Source organism: Myotis lucifugus, unplaced genomic scaffold, assembly GCF_000147115.1.
Source record: "Myotis lucifugus unplaced genomic scaffold, Myoluc2.0 scaffold_96, whole genome shotgun sequence".
Lineage (NCBI taxonomy): Eukaryota > Metazoa > Chordata > Mammalia > Chiroptera > Vespertilionidae > Myotis > Myotis lucifugus.
The window spans coordinates 3290033-3315091 of NW_005871144.1; the positions used below are offsets into that span (position 1 = coordinate 3290033).

The 25059-nt window shown below is 35.5% G+C and overlaps 1 protein-coding gene across 5 annotated transcripts in view; it reads right to left on the reverse strand.

Annotated features, from left to right (window-relative positions):
• EPHA7 (EPH receptor A7) overlaps window positions 1-25059 on the reverse strand; it is a 171975-nt gene that overhangs the window by 16688 nt on the left and 130228 nt on the right. Inside the window, exons 6-11 of one of the 5 annotated variants that reach the window (XM_006091813.3) lie at window positions 16069-16193; window positions 12148-12316; window positions 6159-6267; window positions 5523-5578; window positions 1181-1306; window positions 145-330 (exon numbers count right to left, since the gene is read on the reverse strand). In XM_006091813.3, the coding sequence (XP_006091875.1) occupies window positions 145-330; window positions 1181-1306; window positions 5523-5578; window positions 6159-6267; window positions 12148-12316; window positions 16069-16193 (771 nt within the window). Of the gene's footprint in view, window positions 1-144; window positions 331-1180; window positions 1307-2542; window positions 2598-5522; window positions 5579-6158; window positions 6268-12132; window positions 12317-16068; window positions 16194-25059 lie in introns of those variants that run through there. The other 4 variants (XM_006091811.3, XM_006091814.3, XM_006091812.3 and 1 more) reach the window with 4 other exon arrangements.

Genomic DNA, 25059 nt, shown 5'->3' on the forward strand with positions numbered 1-25059 from the left:
GAAAAATTGTTTAGTCCGTACATACCAAGAAAAATATTCATTTAGAATGTGCAATATGTTCATAATTGGATTTTTTACTATGTGTGCAATGACACTGATTTCTGACAGTCCATTTGGTAAATGAAAGGTATAATCAATAGCTACCTCTTGTGACAACCCCCTCCAAATGGACAACATTTGGGTGGTCAAACTGCCCCATGATGCTTGCTTCGCACAGAAAGTCTCTCCTTTGCTTTTCCGTGTACCCGACTTTCAGGGTTTTGATGGCCACGGCAACATCTCTTTTTCCTGGAAGTTTCAAACGGCCACTGCACACTTCTCCAAATTCTCCTGAAGCAACAGAACAGGCAGATGTGTTTTAATTTCAGAAGTATTTCCTCTCTCAAAGTAAATGCAAATAAGTCTTTAAAAAAGCTTTTCTAAAGTCTGTTACACAAGCTACTATTTTTTTTAAAAAAACTGAATTAACAAAAACTCTTTCAGAAACAAAATTGAGAATTAAAATTTGTTATCTAATATACACTGCCTACTAAAGGGAAGGGGACATCAGCAAATCCTAAACACTGCTACCTCTTTCATGGTTTAAGGGGCAAATAGTTCTTCAAGATTTAAGAGTGTTGAATTCGTATGCCCCATGACTGCTAGATTACATGGACTGAAAATGTAACACTATTATTAAAATACATTGAACACATAGAAACTAATATTTCTTTTCAATAAGTCATGCATATTAATTTTCTACATGAAATTAAATAGTACAAGGGCTACTGGATACCTACAAATACAAGAAAAAAAATAATAATGAAAGCTTAGCAAGAAGATGGTAAATCAAGTAAGAGGAAATATATTCCAGCAAAATTCAGAAACATCCTAATTTTTTATAATGCTAAGTTATTTCTTGAAGTACAGGCCAAATTTTAAAAGATAGTTTACAAAAGAACAGTATCTTAAAAACCCAACAGAAGACAAAAATGCACAGATTTTCTGTGCCACAGGCTTCTTTTTTCACTTTTTTCTCTCTTCAGATTTCATAAACAAGTACAGCCTCATTGCCTCCAACAGTTCAGGTAAATGCAAAAGTTCTATACTTGAGGCTTAATTATTTGCCTGTCATTATGATGTATGACTTTCGATCTCGGCTAAATGGAAGAACTGAATAAGGAAGCTACAGCAGCCTTACCTGCACCAATCACACGCTCAATTTTAATACAGGAGGCATCTAGCTCCTTGGCGAATTGATGGACAGCTCTATTTGGGTCCTCATAGGTTTCAGGGTCAATGTAGGTTTTGGTGCCTGGAAATTTAACTGTAATGATGTAAGAAAGCATGACTGTGATGAAGCAAAGCACTTATTGTGCAGTCAGCCCAGGAATTTCATTATGCAGAGTGCTCCTTGGAACAGGGAACTTGCTTCCACATCACCTGATTCACAGCAGTGTTAACAGACTACTTCAGTCTGCGGGCGTATAGGTATTATCTGCAAGCTTCTATAGGTTACAGAAGATCCAGCTCATAGGTTACTAACTGAATTGCTTTTCCAGTAAATCAACAAAATACATCACCAAAATTCTCTGACATGACTTATCAGACTGGAGGTTTAATTAAATTCACTGCTATCATGGCATAGTTCAAGCCATATTGAGATTCGTAATGGACTTGGAAACACATTTGTAAATCTATCAGTCAGTCAATCAATCAAATACATACACTGGGAAAAGAAGACATTTCATATACAGGTAGCCTACTACACTGACAGAAATATTAAAAACATTTAGACATCTTACTTATTCTTTTGGTTTATTTTTTTAAAAGACCAACCACCGTTGACATATACATAAAATTAATACAAGAAGTGAGGGCCACTATCACAGACTCAGAGAGAAATCTACTAAAAACATAGTTTCATTTTTACCTTACAGGGCAATAGAGGCCAGAATGTACAGAGTCCAGAGTAAAGTTAGAAAATTTACAATATTCCTGGGATCTGCTAACCATGTATGATACAGTTTGATAGAAGAATGGTTTATATGAACTTTCATTTATAAGGCTCTGGAAGGAGGCAGCCAATATGCCTCAGAAAAAGTAGTCAAGATTCAAACAGCATAGAATCATAAAAGTTAAAATCTTAAAATGCACCCGGAAGCATGCAGGTAACATAATGTTATGTTAACTTTAAATCAAATTCAATTACAATAATGTATTCCAAGTCAGTCATATGGTTAAAGACAAAGATAAGATAGGCATATATTTGGTTATATTAATGCAATGAAAAGAATTACACTATATCCTCAAAAAAACTTTATTGTTTTTAACAAAGCCACTGAACAATCTTTTCATTAAATCTCACTATTTGGAGAACAATATATTTCTTTATGTATTACACTGCAGCCTACTGTGCTTATGTCATCACATTAAATTAAAATTATCTTTTAAAAATAAACACATAACAAACAAAAGGAAGCAGAATGTATGAAGGAAAATGGGATTTAAAAATCTTGATTTATTCTGCTGTAGTTGATTGTTTATCCAAAATTGATTGTCTTAAACAATTACTGTTCCAGTTTATAAAACTGACAGATGCTCATTTGTTACTAAAGCTGAACATGAAAAAAAAACACAAGAAGAAAAGAGAGAGGGGATAGAAAGAGAAAAGAGAGAAGAAGGAGTACAGGGAAGAGGGGGGAAGAGAAAAAGAGAGAAGGGAAGAAAACAATAGGTTAACCTCCTAGATTGGCAGGCAGATGGAGAATGAGCCATCTTCTCCCTTTTTATTCGCTCTTTCTTTCATAGTTTTTGTTTTGTTTTGTGATAAGGGAGATAGAATGGAGGTAACCTTCTGCATCTCAAACGGGGTCTCTGATGGTTCTTTATTCAAGCTGTCATAAAACATTTTGACAGGCCACAGCGATTTTGGCATAAAAACATGAAATACTGCCCAGCTTGGATTCAAAGACATTGTTGGAAGAAATGGTAGGAGGAAACAAAATGTAAATTGGGATTGCTTCACTAAACTGCTCCATTGTCTTTATATCTTTAAACATAGTACTTGGGGCATGGAGAGTGGAGTGTGCCTGATATAAACGGCCGGACATTCTATTACATTCTGTGCTCTAAAAGCTAGTTAAATGGTGCTTTCATGTTTCCGTAAAAATTCAATCTGGTGCCTTAGCACCTAAGAAAATTGTTTGTATACTAAAGGGATAAAAGGACACCTCCTTGCCAATAACTGGTGACCACACTGTTGTACTTTACATATCTTAGATACAGTCATGAAATAAAAAAAAAATGTCTGTTTCTCATCAAATGCTAAGAAAAGATATTCTTGTAAAAAGGGTGATTCAAAAATATCAGGGATTTACCAGAATAGGATATGTTAAGTGCACTTTGCTTCATTATTCATTTAAAAATTGATTTTTAAAATAAAAAATATTGGTATAATTTCTGAATATTCTGGTCTGTTGCTTATCTCATTAAGACGGTGAGCTACTGTGTGTTTTAGTAGCTCATTTACATTTCTCATGAGTGTTAAATATCTTAAAACCACCATTGATATTTTTGCTCTGGAGATGAAAACTTTATATTTATCAAGCTTATCTTGTCTATGTTAGCAAGTAAAAACATGCCGCTCTATTTTTTTCTAATTACAAACTGAATGTCAATGTAAAAAAAGCAAATGGCATTAAAATATTAAAACTGAGTGATGACAATTAAGCATAAGGCTATATAAGTTTTACATAAGCCATATTTCAACTTACTTTCTGCATTAACCTGCAAGCTAAAACTACATAAACTAAAACGTATTTGGTAATTTTGAGAAATACTCAATAACAGAAACAAAGGTGACATGCTGATTAAAGCAATATTAAATGATTCTGCCCTCAAATTATTCACATATGGGCAAAATCAGGGACTCCAGTTAACTATGGCCTAAGTTACTCTCCTATATACATTTTAAACTAGATATAAAAATTTAGGCATTCAAGATTGGAACCTCTTTTTCCTACCTGCGGAAGTGTTAAAATTATTCTCTCATGTCATGAGAGAGAAAAAAGTAACCTCCATTTTTTCTGTACATCCTCTAACTACAAACTGCTTATGGCACTCTCATCGCCGGAGGCTGGCTTCTTCCAGGAAAGTCACTGCTGGAATGGCAACCCGAAGCTCCAACATCAGGAGCACGTCAGATAATCCCAGAGGGGAGGTGATGGGATCACACGTATTCAGCCATAATCAGGGGGAGAGTTAAGTTTTATGCGGCTTCTACAATTATGACACCCTCTTTAAGTAAAAAGAGATTAGACACACAGGGTGGCTAGGGCTTTACCAGGTCCTAAACAGGGGTCTGTGAAAGTGAGGGGCCCTAGAGCTTAGGCTTCTTAATGAAGCCTCCTCTGGTCACACCTTTTACTCTAATTTGTAGTATCGCAAACACCCTTCCTGCCTTCAGTGGCTGGAAATCTAAAGAGTTTCATAATCAATTTAGATATGTATTATCTACAGCCACTTCTATTTTGAAAACTAGAGTCATAGTACTGGTTCAACAAATAAAAACACATTAAAGAGACTCAAAATTTGCGTCTTTAAACAACATATTTTCTTGATAGATGCTTATATAATCTTGTTATTTTAGAATGGGTGCGTGACAATACCTTCTTAGATATTAACACAATAATTTCATAAACAGTACAATAATAGATATAATTATTTTTCCATTTAAGAAATTTATCCATAAAAAAATTCTAGTAAAGATGATTGCTACTAAGAAAAATAGTCAGTAAAATTGTTCTTAATACTTTCAAGGATTATCAGAACTAAAATCATTCAATTGTTAGATTTTTACTTTGGATGCATAGAGCCCTAACATTTACTCACATGGCTCTCATTTTTTACTTGTCATCCATAATGAACAAAAATAAAAGTAATGCAGATGGACATCTATTTTCTTTGGTTGCCTAAGCTCTATTCCAAATATGATTTCTAAAATAAATTTTTAAGAACTAGGTAATCCAAATCCACAGGAAAACATTGGAGGATTAAATCCTATTATTGTACATTTAATGTCTGGTAAAAATATCTATCAGTGATAGACAATGTATAGTAGCTGAAGAGAAAGTGGCTCCTTAGCCTTTCAAGGTAGCATAACTCACTAGGGGGTAAAGCCTTCTAATTTGATAAGAATTCCTGAGCTAGAACATGGGCCATGCAACATTTAATGGATTATTATTAGAATAGTAGGAAACATTTGAAAAGGAAAAATTGTGACATAAAGGCAGCTTAATATATCCTGCAGTTATATTAAAATTTCTTATGAGGTTTCATTTCAGAATCTATTGTTTTTATTTTTTTAATTCACATGATATGATTTTCATTCTAAATATATTGTCAAATGCTTTAAAGCAGTACTTTGAGCTCATTATATAATTTCAAGGGTGATGCGTTAGGAATTTTTTCATGCCAATATTAACAACCAGGTTTCTGTATTAATTGCAATATATAAAAGTAAAGAAAAACCAAACACTTACAATGAAAGTAAAGCTCTTCATCCCCTTCTTGGTCAGCTTTGCTATAACCACAGTGCCTGAAAAAAAATCAAATTTATGACAACACAATCAATGATCTTCCTTTATATTTTTAAAATTCAGTGAAATATACCTTCTTGATTTTACAACATGCTAGTTAGACCTATAAACAAAATACAAAAACTTCCTGTCCATAGTTATAAACATAATAATAACATAGCAATTCATATGATTAAAAAAGGCAAAGAATATAAAGTATTTGTGTGAGACAATGTAGAAGGAATATATTTATAGATTTAGATTTATCAATGAGTAAATATTTGCTTCTACATTTTTTTCCTGGAAAACAACAACAACAACAACAACAGATTTTAAATGGTTTCCACAAACATTAACTAGAAGAATAATTTTTCCCAATAGAAATGACAATACTCATCCCCTTAAACTAAAGGCATTGATTAAGTTCAAAGTATATTTTGATCTCAGGAGAACAAAAACTTAGTGACCTCTAATGTTTCATATCAGACACAGAGTGTTTGCATTTGCTATTCTAATGTACTAAACAATAAGCAATGGGTGACCTAATTCTGAAAAATCAAAAAGCTTTATCTCAGAGATTAGAAGAAATTTGTGTTCTACCTTCTTCCAATGATGAAGCCAAAGACCATGAATACCAGGATGATGGTCCCTGCAACAGCGACCACAGCGATGATAATGACAGGATTCTGCTCACTGGAGACGGCTGTGGCTGCAAACAGAGCAAACAGGCTCAGCGACACTCAATACCAGGCAAGAACTCAAGAGCTTAAACAAAATCTTATCAACAAGAGATAGCTATGCTATCAAATTCACCTCGAACTTTAAATAAATGCATTATTTTCTATCAGTGTAAGTTTAAATGTTATTTTTGCATTTTAAAGAAGTGGTAAGGACAGTACTTCATCTATTTTATGTTCCTCAGCTAAAAAAGAAACCTATAAAATACATCATTGAATGCCTATCTCCTGCTTAGTGGTTGGAAACTTAGTTATGAATCAGAGATAGAGATCTTTGGTCTACAATTGCTATTAAATCCCTATTTTTCCTCATCAAGGTATGTGATCCTTCGAGGTCTGTTTTTCTGGAATATAAAAAAAGAACCAAAATACATATTCTCTGCATTTTTTTCAAAGTATCTTAAGTGCTTTATCTTTCATGTCATCAATATAAAATAAAAATCATCATGTGATCATAGTCATCATGACTTGACACTTCATCATAATGAAGAAGAGCAGAATCACTTGTATTAATTTGAAAAAGCATGCAATGCACACATATGAGAGTTTGAGATTATAGAGGAGGTTAGCTATGTATGTAAGAGCAAACTTTCTGCAAGTACTTTAAAAAAGGTTTCAGCATTATCTAATTGTAGACACTTCCTGCATGATGCTAGGTGATTCTTCTATGCTCATTAAGGCAGGCCTTGCTGGCCTTTTGGAGGTCTCTCTGGGAACAGTATATGTTTACATGTCCTTTAAAGCAGCCTTTGATTCCAATTCTTCAGCAAGTCACATGGCCTTCCCACGTCCATTTTTCCAAATTAGTGGAGTTTTAATTATATCGCAATTCGCATTTGTCATATTTCCCTCAGAGTATTATAATTTCAATGCCAATATAGCCTTCATGAAGTAATCAAAGAAATATAAAACAATACAAATGTATGTTCCACTAAATGATTCAGTTTCAAACATCATATAATATATAATGTCCAACTAATGTAGTTTGTTTGTTTCTGAAATAATCAATGGCAGTAATTTTTAATTTATGGCAGGATGGAAAATATTACTCCTCCTTGCTAGTGGCAAGGGACTGGGTCTCCAGAGCAGTAAATTATATGTAGGCAGAGTATGTCCTGCCACAATAGGCAGCATAAAGTTTTTTTGTGTGTGTGTTTGTTTTTGATTGGCCTTCCTTTAGCTTATCTATGTCTTCCTCCTTTTGACAACTCATCTCTTAATTGTGTACACCTATGCAGACTATAGATAGCTTTTACTGAAAAAACCATATAAATAGTTCTGTTGTAATAATTTCTGAACAAAGGTGTAATACACACTTGCCAATTCAGCACCTGCTGATTTATCCCCAATGGAACTAAATGAGGTGGGGCTGAGGGGAGGAAACAACTTTTAAGCTTTATTTTTGAATTACAGCTCAACAACAACAAATGATGACTTCAAGTATTTTTGTTTGGTTGGTTTGGTTGTTTTCATCTGTCTTTTTATATGTAGTAAGAGAGAAAACAGGATGGAGTAGTCTGTTCATGAAGAAGGAAAATTATACACATATGTATACAAAGTGTTTCTATTCAATCTATGTGTCTCATGGGTCTAATCCTTTGCTTGTCTTAGGTTCCGTTCTGCTATTAGCTTCAGAAACATAACTCCAATCAGAAAACTGAACTCAGGTGAATGATGAAATAGAATTTGTGAATATTCATTTATATGTTTTTATATATAGCCAGAGTCACACTTTAATTTATCCACAGTCAACATCCATGGTTAATATTTTCAACTATTTCATGGGTAATAAAATTTAAAACTAAGCTATAGGTGCCATAATCAACACACCAAGGTTCAAAAATGATAAGTACAGTAGATTTGACTTTGCATTAGAAGGGGCTTTTAGGACCTATGTGCAATGAAATAGTCTGTTTAGCTTCTCTTTTCAAACAGTGCTGAAGTGACTTCTCTTCAGTGGCATCTTCCCTCCTGCTCTCCTTCCTACCACAGTGAGTCACTGTTTCCTGACACTAACAGCATTGGGCCATGCACTCTATCAGCACTTAACTGCGTGGCTAGAATTTGTGTACAAGTCTGTCTTTCACTAAACTTTAAATTGAAAGTATCAACTCTGTCATGTGTCTGTACATCTCTAATTCTTAGCACAGTAGCTTATGCTAAATCATTATTTCTCAAAGGATGGACTGGAAAGCCTTGAGGATCCCTCAGAGCTCTCCAGGAATGTGGAAGGCCAAAATTATTTTCATATAATACAATGTAATTTGACTTTTTAAAAATATGTTTTTATTGATTTTTAGAGATTGGAAGGGAAAGGGAGAGATAGAAACACCAATGAGAGAGAAACATGGATCAGCTACCTCCTGCACACCCCCTAATGGGGAATGAGCTGACAACCTGGGCATGTGCCCTGCCTGGGAATCAAACTAGTGACCTCTAGGTGCATGGAACGATGCTCAACCACTGAGACACACAGGCTGCTTTAATTTGACTTTTTTATTCATATATGCTCACAAGTGCACAGAGTTTTCCAGAAGTTGTATGACATGGGATGACATCATCACCCTGATGGCTAATGACATGTGTGTTGAAAAAATGTTTCAGTTTTAATTTCTGATGTGGTGAATATCGATAGATATAATCTATATCAATAAAAGGGTAATATGCTAATTAGACTGGACAATTTCCGGACATCCTTCCAGACGTCCTTCCAGGCAAAGCCATGGTAGCGGGGGCTGAGACAGAGGTGGTTAGGGGCTATCAGGCTGGCAGGGAAAGCAGTTAGGGGCAACCAGGCCGGTGGGGGAGAGCAGTTAGGGGAGACCAGGATGGCAGGCAGTGTGGTTAGGGGCGATCAGGCAGGCAGGCAGGTTAGGAGCCAGCAGTCCTGGATTACGAGGGGGATGTCAGACTGCTGGTTTAGGCCCGATCCCACAGAGAGTTCCTGGATTGTAGAGGCTGCAGGCCAGGCTGAGGGACCCACTCTCATGCACATTTCATGCACTGGGCCTCTAGTCCTATATAATAAAGGCTAATATACAAATTGTCCCCTCGACTGGGAGTCTGACTGGAGTTCAACTGGGAGTTTGGCCAAGGGACAGGGCTGGCCAGCCAACCGCCCATGACCCCTCCCCCCCACCGTCCCCACCTGCGATCGCCCCCCCACCCCAATTGGGGGTGGGGTCGGCCGGCCAACTGCCTGTGGCTCCTCCCCCTGGCCAGCCAACCGCCCATGGCCCCAGCCAGCCTGATAGGCCCCGATCGGGGCAGGCTGGCCGGACCCAACCATGCATGAATTAGTGCACAGGGCATCTAGTACAAATAATAAAAATCTTAATTCCTGAGACAAAAAAGCTTGAAATGGTGTGCGTGCTGGGCACTGACCTTGGCACTTTGTGAACATTAATTTACTGAATCCTCAGAATGCCCTCTGAGTTGGGTGGTGGCTATCGTAGCAACCAGGGTACAGAGAAACAACTCATCCAAAGTCCCACATCTGGACATGGCAGAGCAGGGATGTGAAACCAGGAATATGTCCACTCACACTGATTGATACTGATAATCTGTTCTAAGTTGATGACTTTTATTTACTTGTTCATTCATTGAATGCTTTCTATGTGTCACTAGCAAGACAATAATAAGAAAAGGAGATGTGATCATTCTTTCATCAACTATATATTCCAGGGGAAGAGAATATTCTTATGCTAAAAATCACCAAATCCTTTCAATGCAAAAATCAATTTTTAAGATTTATTTCATGTAATCATTCAGGTTCCACTACTTTATCTTAATCTCTCTGAGTCTTATTTGCTTCATTTTTATATAATGAAAATAATATGTACAAATCTCAGCACACAATTCACAGTAGTTTATAAAGTTCTCAAACCTATTTGGAAAATATTTTAAAAACCATTTTGAAAATATATTCAAACATATGATAAAAATATTTTGCAATTTTTCAAACCTAATGGTTTAACTGATAAAAAATGTGCAGGTAAATATGAAGTAATTGCTGTTTTTAAGTTTAAATTTTTCATTAGAATATGGAAACATTATTTGAAGTGTTTTATTAACTAGAAATCACAAATATCATGAGGTCAATCTAAGTTGAAAACTATGAGAATGCATTTAACACAAGATCATGCAAATGTTTAAATGTTGAAATCTTAACTTAAAAATGCTTTAATATTTTTGGATGTTTAAATGTTAAAATCTCAACTTAAAATTCTTTAATGTTTTTGGGGCCATTGAACTTATTCTCATTTTTAAACTTACATACTCCATTTAAAAAATAGTAAAGAATAATGGCATTAATTTTATAACAACAAATTATGTGACTTTTTAAAATTGATGCTTTTATATCTACAATTATAAAAATAATTTATATTTCAAATTTACTTCAATGTTTTCTTATTTGAGGTTCTGAGAGTTACTGCTTAATTTAAAAATATAAAAAAATTTTCCCAGCCAGTGTTGTTCAGTGGTTGAATGTCTTCCCATGCACTGTGAGGTCACGGGTTCCGTTCCTGGTCAGGGCACATGCCTGGGTTGTGGGGTCTACCCCCAACAGGGGGCATGCTGAAGGCAGCCAATCAATGTTGATGTTTCTCTCTCATTGATGTTTCTATCTCTCCCTCTGCCTCCTTCTCTCTCTAAAATAAATAAAATCATATTAAAAATAAAAATATAAAAGTTTTTGAAAGACAAATACTGTTAGCAAATTTAACAATCATTAGGTAATATAAAGGATATTTAGTCTGCCTTTTAAAGATGCATGAGAATAGTTTTCTGAAGTCAAAATAATTCTTTGATCAAAATTTTGTTAATGTATTTAAAACATTTTATTAAAATTGAGGAAAGAAAATCATATAATAATTTTTCGATCATTTTTGTTTAGAATTTGTGGGCATGCTAGATTGGCAAGATAGTGATGAGGTAACAGCTGGTGAACCATTGCCTGAGCAGTGACATCAGGAGAAATAAAAACATTTCAGAATACAAAAATACACTCTGGGACCTCAGCTAGCTGAAGAACAACCAGCAGTGGTACTCAAGCTGCTCTGAACTTGCGCTCTGGTGATAAGCTAGGACACCATCTAAGATACTTCTGCTTCTTTGTGATACACTATAGACACATGGATTGTTGTGTTCCTATGTTGCATTATAAAGATAAGCAAAATGATAAAGGGGATACAAGATATTGGTAACATTTTATTTTTAAGCTGAATGGTAGATACAGAGATATACATTTAAAAATACTATTCATATATATGTTAAGAATATTCTTTAGTATGCTTGAAATATTTCACAAAAAAAGAAAAAAAAGTGATAAAAGTAAACATAAATGCATGTTCTAAGATCTTCCTGAGCTCAATTTTTGAAATTATTACCAAAGGGCAAGTAACTTAAAATCAACACAGATTCTTACATATCATTTTTCTCTGGCCCACCCTGGCATGCATCCTGGCTTCGCTTGGGGTTTCTAAAAAGAAGTAGCTTTGACTGATACAACTAGAGTAAATTCATTTTGGGGTCTACATAACCATCCTGTTTATTGAACAAGTCCTGCTTCTGTTCCTAACTTTATGTTTTTCAAATAAACCCAGTGTGTATTAAAGAAACTAATTGAAGTCCCCAGTTTCTAACATTGCAAAACAAAACTGCACATTTAAAAGTATTATCCTGAATAACCTTTACAAAGTGCATATATTTGCAGACATATTTACCTTTAAAAGTAAAAATTATCTTAAACCAAATCATCATCCCCAATAGTTAACAAAAAGTGCAAGAGTTTAAAAATATAGAGAGTAAGAATCCAAATCAAAGGTGGTAATTACCTTCAAACATTTTACCTGTAGCTTCCTCTAGCGTAGCCACATCAAGCCTGGGACTGTAGTTTCCATACCCAGCGGCAGTGAAAGCCCGAATCTGGAAAACATACACTGTTCCTGGCTTCAGGTTATTAATGGAGGCCGACGTGGACTTGGTTTTTACTGTCGAGTAGGTACGCTCCCTTTGATCCTAGAAACAATATATACAGGGCATATTTAACTGTGATCGCAACTAGGCAGTTTGATAGCTAATTTTGCAATTTATTTCAATTTGCTGCATTGTTATTATAAAGGCTACATTGGATATGCTGTGGAATATTGTACATTGAGTTGTTTCTCAAATAATATAAAATGTAGATGTGAACACATGCCTTTGTTGTATAAATTTCAAAGAGAAATAATTTTGTTTAAACATTTTTGATATTTGGAACTTTTGCTTTGTTGGTGGAGGGCAGAGTGGCAAGAACTAGTTAGCCATAAAGAAAGTAAAATGCCCTAATGACCAAGATATGGGTACACCTGTAAAATCTATGGTTCAGTAGAGGTCTTCACTTCATAAGATAGTTCTTTTAATATTTTTCCTGAATGTTACTTAGCAAGCAAAAACCCATATGTTAAAAATTAAGAAAGCAATTAAATCAAGAAATTTAGCTAGCACTATTACTATAGTACAGCAATTTTCAACCAGTGTGCCACAAGAATTGTTAAAACATGCAATACTGACTATATAGTCAGAGACACTGACCTCTTTTCTGTTAGATGGTCTAATAAAAAAATTACAAAAGCCAACACAACAATAAATCTGGTGTGAATGCCTTGTCTTGAACCATAAATATATAGGTCATATAATAGAGTTGAATCTTATGGGTCATGTTGCATAATAAGGTTACATCTAATTGGTTAATTCTTGGTATCAGAATCCTTATATACAAGTATAGGCACCTGATTTTTAAAAAATTCACTTAGGACCAAAAAGGGTAGGTAATTATTATTACTCTTTTTTAAAATCAATCAAAATTACACTTATTTTTATCAGATCAGCAAAAAACATACTTTTTGGTGTGCCACAGCCATGAGATGAAAAAGGTTGAACATTGCTGTCATAGTGACATTATCAATTGTTTTCATAACAGAACTAGAGGCCCAGTGCATGAAATTCATGCACTGGGGGCGGAGGGGAGTCCCTCAGCCTGGCCTGCGCCCTCTCGCAGTCTGGGACCACTCGTGGGATAGCTGGCAGTCAGACATCCCTCTTGCATTCCAGGGCTCTCACAGTCTGGGACCCTCACTTCTTACCTCCCACCTGCAATGGAGGTGGGAGAGGATCCCGTCACTGCTGCTGTGCTCGCCAGCCGTAGCCCGGCTTCTGGCTGAGCGGCACTCCCACTGTGGGAGTGCACTGACCACCAGGGGGCAACTCCTGCATTGAGTGTCTGCCCCCTGGTGGTCAGTGTATGTCATAGTGACCAGTCATTCTGCTGTTCAGTTGATTTTAATATTAGCCTTTTATTATATAGGATAAAACCACTTTTACGATATAGTAATTAAAGGAATATTTTAAATTAAAAGTATTATATAATTCAAAATATTGTATAATTTATGGCTTAACAATATTTTAAACAATATAATTTAATTCAATTTCCTCATTTTTCAGATATATAAACTGAGGCTTACAGAGTTAAAAAAAATGTGACTTTCATATTATATATGACTAGAGAACCGATGCACGAAATTCATGCAAGGGGCTTGGCCCTCGCAGCCCTGGCTTCATCTGGAAGGTCATTCAGCCGTCTGGTCTAATTAGCATATTATGCTTTTATTATTATAGATAAGCTTAAGAATAAAATAAATTTTAAAATTCAAGAATATGAAAACTCCATCAAAACAATATGCAAATGAATACAAATTTAAAACTTAATTGATATGCCTCTAAATGGTTTATTTATGAAAAAAGTAATAAAAACTGCTCAACCAAATATACAATTTTAGAGAGTTTATTATTTGTTCTATAATAAATTCCTGTGCTCAACTGTGACTGTCAATAAAACTCTCATTGAAATCTGAAAATGTCAGTGTGGTTGTTTGATTTTTCTTTACATTGGTATTTACAAAAGTGTAAATAGCTGTATATCCAAACTGTATTTGTGATTTACAGTGAAACTGATTTGTGATGGTCTTCATTATAATCATTCATAAAAATGATAGTTGATATTATAAATATGCATTTATCTAAAACAAAACAAGGCATAACTAATATTAGATGGCATAATGATATATATACACATGTGTATATGTATATATCATGTGTTTACATACATTATAGAGCAATACAGTTACTCCCTTTTAATTATTGCCTAATTTGTAAGTTCAGCGAATGTACATACATTTTCTTTCTGTTACGCAAAATAGAAAAGGAACTATTTAAGTAAGGATTTGCAAAATATCTTGTTTCACTGTGAGAATCTTCACTCTCATTTACCATGTAACTTACATTTAAAAAATGTATTTTATTGCTTTTGAAATCTGATGTAATTTCAGAAGGGATTATAACTGTTAGAGCTCATTGAAAACAGACATAAAAACCAACATTAAAAACAAGGATTCCCTCAGAAACACATTTTTGATGGGACAAAAAATGTTTCCCTGGTACAAAGTGAGGTATTTAAAATATAACTTTGGCAGCGGAGTCAGGAATTCATAAAGGAAATAATAAGTTGAAATATTGTAAACTTAATTTGAACATTGAAACAAATCTTAAACTGTTTTTTCTTCAAAAGGAAAAACATTATTGCCAATGCACTAGTGCACATTAAGTATTCATTCAAGTAGATCAGCCCCCAAGTTTTTCAAAAGCTTTAAGTTCCTATTTTAAATGTTGTCTAAATGGTTAAAATAGCCCTGGCTGGTATGGCTCGGTGGATAGAGCATTGGCCTGTGGACTGAAGGGTCCCAGGTTCGATTCTGGTCAAGGACATGTGCCGGGTTGTGGGTTTGATCCCCAGTGGGCGGTGTGCGGGAGGCAGCTGATCAGTGATTCTCATTGATGTTTCTCTCTCTCCCTTCCTCCCTGAAATCAATAAAAATATATTAATGAATAATAAATAAATAAATGGTTAAAATAGCACTTCAGCTAACTCACTTAAGTCAACAATAGTAACACTTATTACTAGTATTACTATAACTATTAGTAATAACAATTCAAACCTTGAACCAGGTCCTACATAACAATTTGTGACCAAGGGCACCATGCTCCCCCTCTCTCCAGACCGGTCAGAAATAAATGCACTCAAATGCTCAGACATGTCACTATTTATTAAAATGTAGCAAATATGGAGATTAAAGAGGCAGCACTTGGGTTTTCACCGTACTATTTTTTCATGGAGAAAGGAGGATAAAGAAGTGGTCTTGGACATGATTAACATAACATAGATAAAGTAAATTTCACAGGGAATTTAAAGAAGTAGACTATCATCAGCCGATTCTAAAATTTAGAGAACACTGCAAAGTTACTGCAAAAAAATATTTTTAATTTTCAAATGACTGAATAATTTGAGGCCATCATCATATCACTGAAACCACACAAATAAAATAAATCAGTAAAGGTGCAAGCAGACATCCTAAAATAAACATTTTTCAAAAATGCATTGGGCTGTGTGGTTTGGGTGGCACTAAAACATGCTCCACCTAATTATTATGATTTCAAAATCTGAATAAGCAAATATATTACTAGAGGAATATTGTCATTTGTGTAGCAGAAATTTAATACACAGAAATTATAATAATGAATCATAGTTTCAAGGAGATAATGATCAAAACTGACTAAACTAACTAAGAATTCTGAAGTACCTCCAAAGAGTTGGCAGAATGACCAACTTTAGTGTGCAGTGCAGTAGGATGACAGGAGACACACGCCGTGGTACATTTCCTGTTCCCGGTACTTACTTTCTCGTAATACTTGATCTCATATTCGGTGATGACTCCATTGGGATGCTCGGGCTCCTGCCAGGAAAGCTCCACACTGCGCTGCAGCACTCGCTCCTTCATGACTCCGCTCACTTGCGAGGGAGCTGTTTGGACAAGATGTGTCAATAAACAATGAGAAAAGGCACTGGATGCCTCCAGTCAAATGTCACCACTGATCAGTTCCATGCTGTGCCAGTTTCATTAAGGTAAAAGGAAGCACCTTTTCACAGCCACAATTCAGAAGGTAATGAATATTCAAACAGGACCTTATTACTGTTCATAAACCTTAATAGAAATTTAAATTAAAGTGCAAACAGCAGAAGATAGCATTGTTCACGTTAGTGAAAAATGGAAATGCTGGGGCTGAGAATGACAATTAAGCAAGTGAATGCTAATTAAGGCTACAAAATATGATTTCAGATTAATCTCCAGTGATAAACTAAGTCCAAATATTTATTTCACATGCAACAGCAATATGCTTATAAAAGAAAAAAATAACAATATCATGCAAGAAAAAGTTATGAAATGGCTACTTTAATCTTCAACTAAAGGGATCACACTTTAAAAAAAATGTTTTTATGTTTCATGGGTGTGTGTGTATTCCCGAAGAATTCCAATTAACCTTGGCAAAAATTTTCTTACACTTTTTTTTGGTCAAGAGCAAGAAAATGCTAAAGCTGCTGGTATTCAAATATGCGCGTGAAAACACGTATATACTCTTGCACGTGTAATTTATACTTAGGTAACCTAGGCCTCAAGCTTTGAAAGAAGCAGTTCGAACTATAATTTTGCCTTCTCTTTCTATATAGATAATAATATGCTTAGAGCTCTTTCATTCTAATTAGTGGCATATACTCTCTTCTGGTAGCTAAGACTGTGGAATGCAGCAAACTAATTTGCTCTGTCTAATTTGCTCAGTGATGATTAACTAGTTGTCTTCTCTGTCTAAATGAGGAGCTGCACTGGCTTGGCTGAATTTCAGGGGGGTCATTATGTTCCATGTATCATGCTCTATCTCATCCTGTAAAATATTCTCAGGCTGTTAATTTAATTTTCAGATGTCCAAATTTGTTAATAATCCCGCTGACAGAAAAGCAATTATATGGGGCCAAAGCTGTTTAAGCAAGCTTCTGATGTTTATCCTCTTGGCTTTATTTTGCTTCTTCTCCTTTTTAATATTTTCTTGTATCAATGTCTAGAGAAAACATTTTTCACTTCTTTCTGGCTTGGCGGTTGGGAGGGAAGGACATGGAAGATGCATGGCTCCCATTCCCTCACAGATTACTAACAAAAGCATAACTAGGGAAGATTAAGTGGAACAACTTTTGCTTTCGGGCGATGCAGCTGAAGTACTCAACACACTGTGCTTACAGAATAAATGTGTGTCTGATGTTTCCAATGAAGCAAATTTCTAATAAGAAATCTTATTTTTGCCACTTTTAAAACCTGATTAGATGCAGGGAAGAAGCACTTGTTTCTAAAGTGATTTGCCTCTCTACGCAGAGCATGCTTGGCATATCTCAGCCCACTGTGATGTTCTAAAGGCTGCTTCCTGGGAAAACAAGCCTCACCTAAGCATGAGGTGAGATTCTACTAAGTAAATGCTCTCTAATTGTCTAATTTAGATAAAATCATTCAGAAAACCCTGTATTTTAATTCTAATTAGTAAAAAATAGAATGCAGCAGCCCAGGTAAGAATACTATAATAGTCGACACCCTTAATTACTCTATGGAGCATTTGGAAATAGGTTAGCTGAAAATAGATTTGAGACCTAGTTGGTACCAATCTCTAGGTCTCTTTCAAATAACACACATAGCTAAATATGATTTCCAGCTAAGTCAAACTGTAAGACATTTTGATTAGTTTCTGTCCTTAATTATTAAGGTGAGGGAGGCAGAAGACACTGAATTTTCCAAGGTATGGAGGGGACTTGGTGTATAAATTCACCTCATTTAGTTTCTGATATGTTATAGCAAGATCTAAGTATAGACAGACTGGATTTCTGCAAGTTACACACTAAAATGATATTCATTGTTTCATCCTGGAAAACCAATAAAATTATGGTAATTAGGGGTTGGGGGAGAAATACCTAAAGTACTTTTCAAACGGATAGTATTTTGAAACCTGTGTTGGCACTAACAGTGCAGTGTGCTACTCCCCCCAACCCCCTCTTCTCTTGTACAAGGAGCCATATCTGTGACTATACTCCTGATTTTCTATTTCCTTTTTTAAAAAATTATCCCTTGGTGATACTGTAGCAAGTCACACATTTCAGAGGATCAGAGACAGAAGTACTAGCACATGGCCCTGGAGAATAGATAAATTGCATGATAGGAAAAATCTTTCCCTGTCTTATGTCCTTCAAATACAATATTTTGGTACAGGAAAACTAATAATATTTTCCCTTGAGTTTCAATATCATAGGCATTAAGGATATACAACCCAAAAGCTATATAGCTAAGGTAGTCAGATTCTAATAGGGTCATTACTTTCAGATAAATTTATGTGTACAAGTAAAATTGAAGTTGCATAATCTTAAAACTCGATGATTTCTATGGTGAATATATATATGATCTACTAAACCACTCACATTGTTACAATTTCGATAAAAATATACTCACACTTACGTCAAAATATTCAATTTACTACAATGTGAAGTTCATTTTGAAAAGAATATGTACAGAATTAAATTTTATACATAGTTAACAACCAAGTAGGTACTATGACATCTAAATTGTAATTTCCACAGTTATCAGTTAAAAGAAAATATAATCAGAATTGATTTGAAATTAATAAGTAGTAACCAGCAATAATAAATTCCCTAAATTGAAAAAGTAGAAAAAAATACTTCATATAGAGGAGCTTTAAAACATGATTTTTTAGTAAGGTTTTTAACAAATGATTAACAGATTCATTTCTCACCTAAATTTCTTGATATATGCATACACAAAAATTAATTTTAACTGAAAAAACAGATGGAACATTTTTGCTCTTAAAATCTTCACAATTTATTGAGACATATCTGGAGTCTGTACAAATGACAGTGAAAGATGACCTTAGGAAATTCAGAAGACGGGTTCCGTGGCTCAAAGGGGTCAATTTCAACAGTATGAAAACAAGGTTGATAAAGCTGATGCAACAGGAATACAGAAACCTAATAACAGGCAGAAGGTAATTTGTGGGCTAGGTTTGTTAGTGTGAGTCTTTGAATTAAAAAATAATCAGTAAGAATGTCAGGTTTATGAAAAGACCTGAACCAATCAACAATTTACAGATTTTGCACTTCAAGCATTCATGCATGACTTTTGATCTTAGTCAATTTATAATTAAAATCCAAATACAAAAGACACACTTAAATTTTAAGATGAAATATATTTATAAAGACTCCATCACCTCCCCCACCCTGCCATCCCGGCAAATGTTAAGTTTGCCTTCATGCATGGAAAAATTTCCTAGCACAAAGTAGGGGGAAAAGACAATATTAAAACATAGTGTAGGAGGATATCCAAAGATATCCATAGTCTAAATCTCTGGAATACGTGAATGTGCAACAGTATATGGCAAAATGGACAATGCAGATGTAACAAAGGTTATAGATCTTACAATACAGTTATTATCCTGGATATCCCCCCAGTGGGTTCAATCTAATCACATCAGCATTTAGAGCAGAGAAATTTCTCCAACCAGTGTCAGAGAGGTGCTGCTGAAGGAGAAGCCAGGGAGGCGTGAAGCAGGGGAGGGTATAACCAAAAGAGAAACATGAGAAAATAAGGGGACAGCCTTTAGGATCAAAGACTGGTCCTGGTTGACAGAGGCAGGGAACCAGAGGCCTACATTCTACAAATGCAAAGGCCCTGGATTCTGGCAACAATATGAACGAGCTTGGAAGCAGGTTTTCCTGTCTCCGGATAAGAGCCTGGCCCAGCTAACAAACTAATCCCACCCAGTGAGGCTGTCAACAGAGCATCCAGCGGAGAGCCCCACAGTGCCCAGATCTCTGGCCCACAGACCTGGGAGATAATAAACAGGTATTGTTTTTAAGTTTTTGTAGTAATTTTTATGGTAGCAATAGAAAACCAATTCATATGGGCAGTAAAGCAAAAAAATAGACTTACTGGTCTGTTAATAAAGTCTATGAAAAAAAGGTTAGTGATAGGATAGTTTGATAATGTGATATGTCAAACTTCATGTTGCAATACAGGTAGTCAAGAAACTTTGATCTTAATTGGCACTCAAAACACAATGTCTTATAGGAAAGAAATCTTCATCGTATATTTAAAAAAAACATTCTTTGTGGTAGAACTTTAGTGAGGCTCATGAATTTTATTTTGGATTTAAAAAGTAATTTATACTAGTTCTCATTGTTACTTCACTTAAATGCTCTCATTGAATTTCAACAAAGAATGGTGAGTGAAAACATAATATTTGTATTTCTAAAGAATAAAATGAGGTAAGATGGGTCAACAAGCATGGAATGACCTTTTGCCATGCATTTCAAGTTGTTAAGTCTATTGACATTTGTTAGGTTTCCATTAAATAAATACAAAAAGTGAAAATGAACAAATCTTTAGAACAGTCAAATGCAGATCTGACAGTAACAGAATAATAGTCTTTACTGAGTGCTTTTGTTGCTGCACAGTAGGGAATTCGTTTTTAGCAACCCTTTGAAATCATAAATATGTGTATTATTAGCAGCCTAGTATTTTTAACACACAAATTTTAGCTTCCTTACTCTTCCCCACAGGTGTTTCATTTTTGCACTACAGAAAAAGCATATATAAAAACACATATAAATTTATTTCAATAACAAAACACTAGGCCATAGAACAGAGTTGAGTATCATGTACCATATCAATTCCATTTTGGGGGTATGTAGGAACATGTAAAAAAATTCTAACGTGATTTCACTAAACTTTAATTTCCTAACTGTAAACAAAGGTGTTAGTAGTAGTAATATGATGAGCAATAAACATAAAATTTATCTAACAAAAAGAAGCACAAGAACTAAGGGCAGTTGAGCCCACAGCAATTATGAGCAATCAATTTGTGATAGAGGTCTGTCAAATTATTTTTGGTAGGAGAGAAGTGTGATTTGTAGCTAAAAAAACATAAAATCTCTTTCTAAAATACATAGTTGAAAAAATCAGTATAAAATGAATTTATCTTTTTTAAAATTAAATTATGTTATTTGCATTGCTATCTAACATACCAATTAGGATAATTTTTATTCAAAATGTAAAATACACAATTATAATAAGATATATCACAGAATGAATTTCTAAATATATTGAAGCACAGTAACTGAAAAGACAACTTAAATACAAGTAAAACTAAGATTTGAAATTTTTTAATGAAGCCAGTACACTTTCAGTAAGATAATACAACATAACAGGAACTATGAAAGTCAGTATTCTACTATTTGATTAAGAACAACCTTGCTCTTGAAAGCAATAGTTACAACATAGTCAGACAATACATCTTTCTGAGAATGAAGTTTTCTCTGTTATTATGAGACTAGAGGCCCAGTGCATGAAAATTCATGCACTGGAGGGGGTGTCCCTCAGCCCGGCCTGCCCCTTCTCACAGTCCAGGAGCCCTCAGGGGCAGGAGGCGACCCAACGATCAGGGGAAGGCAACGCCCCCATCACACCTCTGCTGCTGCCACTGCTGGCAGTGCAAGCCTCTACCGGCCCTGGTTACCTGAGCCTTGGGCGGCCCTGGGTGGCTGGGCAGCCACCATCCTAGGCTTTCCTGTGCCTGGGGCTGGCCCTGAGAAGCTGCGGGGCTAAGGGGACTGGGCACCGCCATCTTTGAGGGTGGAGAAGTCAATTAGCAAATTCCCTCCTTATTAGCTTGGGCACTGCCATCTTTGAGGGAGGGGCAGTCAATTAGCATATTCCCTCCTTATTGGCTGTGGGCACCACCATCTTTGTGATGGTGTGTGGGTCAATTAGCATATTCCCTCTTTATTATATAGGATGATTACTAACCAATTGTTTGGATATTTAATGAATTACTATAGGAGCTAGCACTTCCTGGCAGAATCTCTAGGTAAAATGCTTTAAGGTCAAAGGTGAGTACTATAGGAGCTAGCACTTCCTGGCGGTTCTAAACACACATTGAGCCCATTGCTAATCTCAGTTTAAGTACTGACTAGAATTTTAATTGATGAGGGGTTAATTTGTAAACCCTGGTGCATTTGTGTTTTCATAGAATTACAATGTAATTGTAACTTTCAATGTAAATAAAATAAAGTAATATTTTGTAAATAGTAGGCACACATTATTGGCCTATGAGGAGATAGAAACTTAGGTCAGATGAACACCTACCACAGCAAGCACTTTATTGTTGCTGCTTCTTTGCAAACGCCTTGAAGATTTTTTTTTCTGGTTCAAGTTACTTATCATATACTAGCATGTTCAGTAGCAATGTCTTTTAACATAGTCTAGCATTAATCTAAGTACCCTTCACTGTTCCACTAAAATGCTTAGAGGTAAGAGCACTATAACAACCTTTTATTCATATCTGATAAAAGCTTCATTTGTTTATAAATTCAACAAATAATTTTTCATGATGATAATAGTATAAAAAAAAATTGCATGGGCTGGAAAGATGATGAGGCCACATTTCCCACTTTGAAGGAGATTTTAATGTAGAAAATAAGTTAGAATGTAAATGTACTCAATTTGAATGCACAATTAAACATAGCATAGATGAAGTATGAACCAAGTGCTAGCAAATCCTTGGGAGGCAGTAAAGAGTAAAACACAAAAGCATTCCCTGTAACTCAGTGTTTGACTGGTATAAGTATATATTTAAACTAATTATCAGAAATGTTGCCATCATGTCTGTAACCTGCAACGGATAACTTTCTATCAATCAATAATAACAGCCAGGTTCAAGATTGGGCCCATGATTTTCTCTCTAGAGGCCTCCACCAATAAGTCACCACTCACTGAATCATTCTTCCTCTGTTTCAGATAATATATAATTTTTTCCAATTACAGTTTACATTAAATATTATTCTGTATTAGTTTCAAGATGCATAGCATAGTGGCTAGAAAATCATACACTTTACGGAGTGGTCCACCTGATGTTTCACACACCCAGATGGGTCTACACAGTGATTATGACACTACCAACCATATTCCCCACCCTGAACCTACATCTCTGTGACTGTTTTGTCACTACCAATTTGCACTTCTTAATCCCTTCACCTTTTTCACCCAGCCCCCCAAATCCCCTCCCCTCTGTCAAGCTGTCAGTCTGCTCTTTGTACCTATGAGTCTGTTTCTACTTTGTTTGTTAGTTTAATTTGTTATTTAGATTCCACGTATAAGTGAAATCATATGGCATTTGTCTTTCTCTGTCTGACTTATTTCACTTGGAATAAAACCCTCCAGTTCCATCCAGGTTGTTGCAAAAGGTAGGTTTTCATTCTTTTCATGGCTGAGTAGTATTCCATTGTGTAAATGTACTACAGCTTTTATATCCATTCACCTACTGATAGGCATTTGGGTTGCTTCCATATCTTGTCTATTATAGATAACATGGCAATGAACAGAGGAGTGCATATATTTTTTGGAATTAATGTTTTGTGTTTCTTTGGATAAATAACCAGAAATAGAATCACTGGGTCATAAAGCAATTCTATTTTTAATGTTTGAGGAACCTCTACACTGTTTTCCATAGTGTTTCTATCAATGTGCATCCCACCAGCAGTGCACTAGGGTTCCCTTTTCTTCACATCCTTCCCAACACTTACTGTTTGTTGATTTATTGATGAGAGCCATTCTGACAGGTGTGAGGTGATATCTTATTGGGATTTTCATATAATATAGATTTTTTTTCTAAAAACATATTTTCTTTGCTGACAGCACTACACAATATAACATTTTACTATTTTATAGCTGTTTATCCCTTCAGTTATTCTGATGCTCCTTGAAGGCAGGGCATTTAGAGGAGTATGCGAGGGTAGGACTGAAGAGCATGGCCCTAGCTCTGCACCTGGGTTCCATTGCTTATTTGCAGATTGTGTGAACCTTAGCAAGGAACTGAACATCCACGTGCCTCATTTTTCTCAGATTTAAAATAGCTATAATCAGACTGCATACTTCATAAATAAGACTGTTCTAGAAATTTAATATATACATACATGTTAAACACTTAAAACCATTCCTGACACCTGGTAGGAACTCAGAAAATATACAGGGTGGCCCCTAAAATGTATACACACACTGAATAATTATAAAGGCAGTGTTTATTAAAACACATTTCATTTCCATTTAACAGCTGACAATTCATTTCATTTTCACTCCTTTTCAGGTTTAACTGATTTGAAATAATGGGTGAATCCAGACTAAGCTTTAAACAAAGAAAATTTATCCTAAAGTGCCACTAGCCTTTTTTTTATGGGAATACATAAAAGATAAAGTTTGTGGTATAAAAACGCCAACAGTTGATGAATTGACAAATACTGAACAAAATTACTCTTGATGTTTGCAATTCCATTGCTTTGCGTTATCAGCAGTGCCTGGATCAGAATGGTCATCAGTTTGAAAACAGGCATTGCAAAATAAATTATTTATTTCTGTAGATTCTTTTAAATTTTGAAAATGAACTGTATGTTAATAAACATCATTCAAAGTGTGTATACATTTTTTTGTGACACCCTGTATTATGTATAATTAGAGGCACAGTGCACGAAATTCGTGCAGGGGGGGGGGTCCCCTCAGCCCAGCCTGCACTCTCTCCAATCCAGGGCCCCACGGGGGATGTCCGACTGCCGCTTAAGGCCCAATCCCCAGGGATCAGGCCTAAACTGGCAGTCAGACATCCCTCTCACAATCCAGGACCACTGGCTCCTAACTGCTTACCTGTCCGCTTGCCTGATTGCCCCTACTGGCCCCCTGGCCAGCCTGATCACCCCTAACTGCCTCTCCTGCCGGCCTGGTTGCCCCCAACTGTCC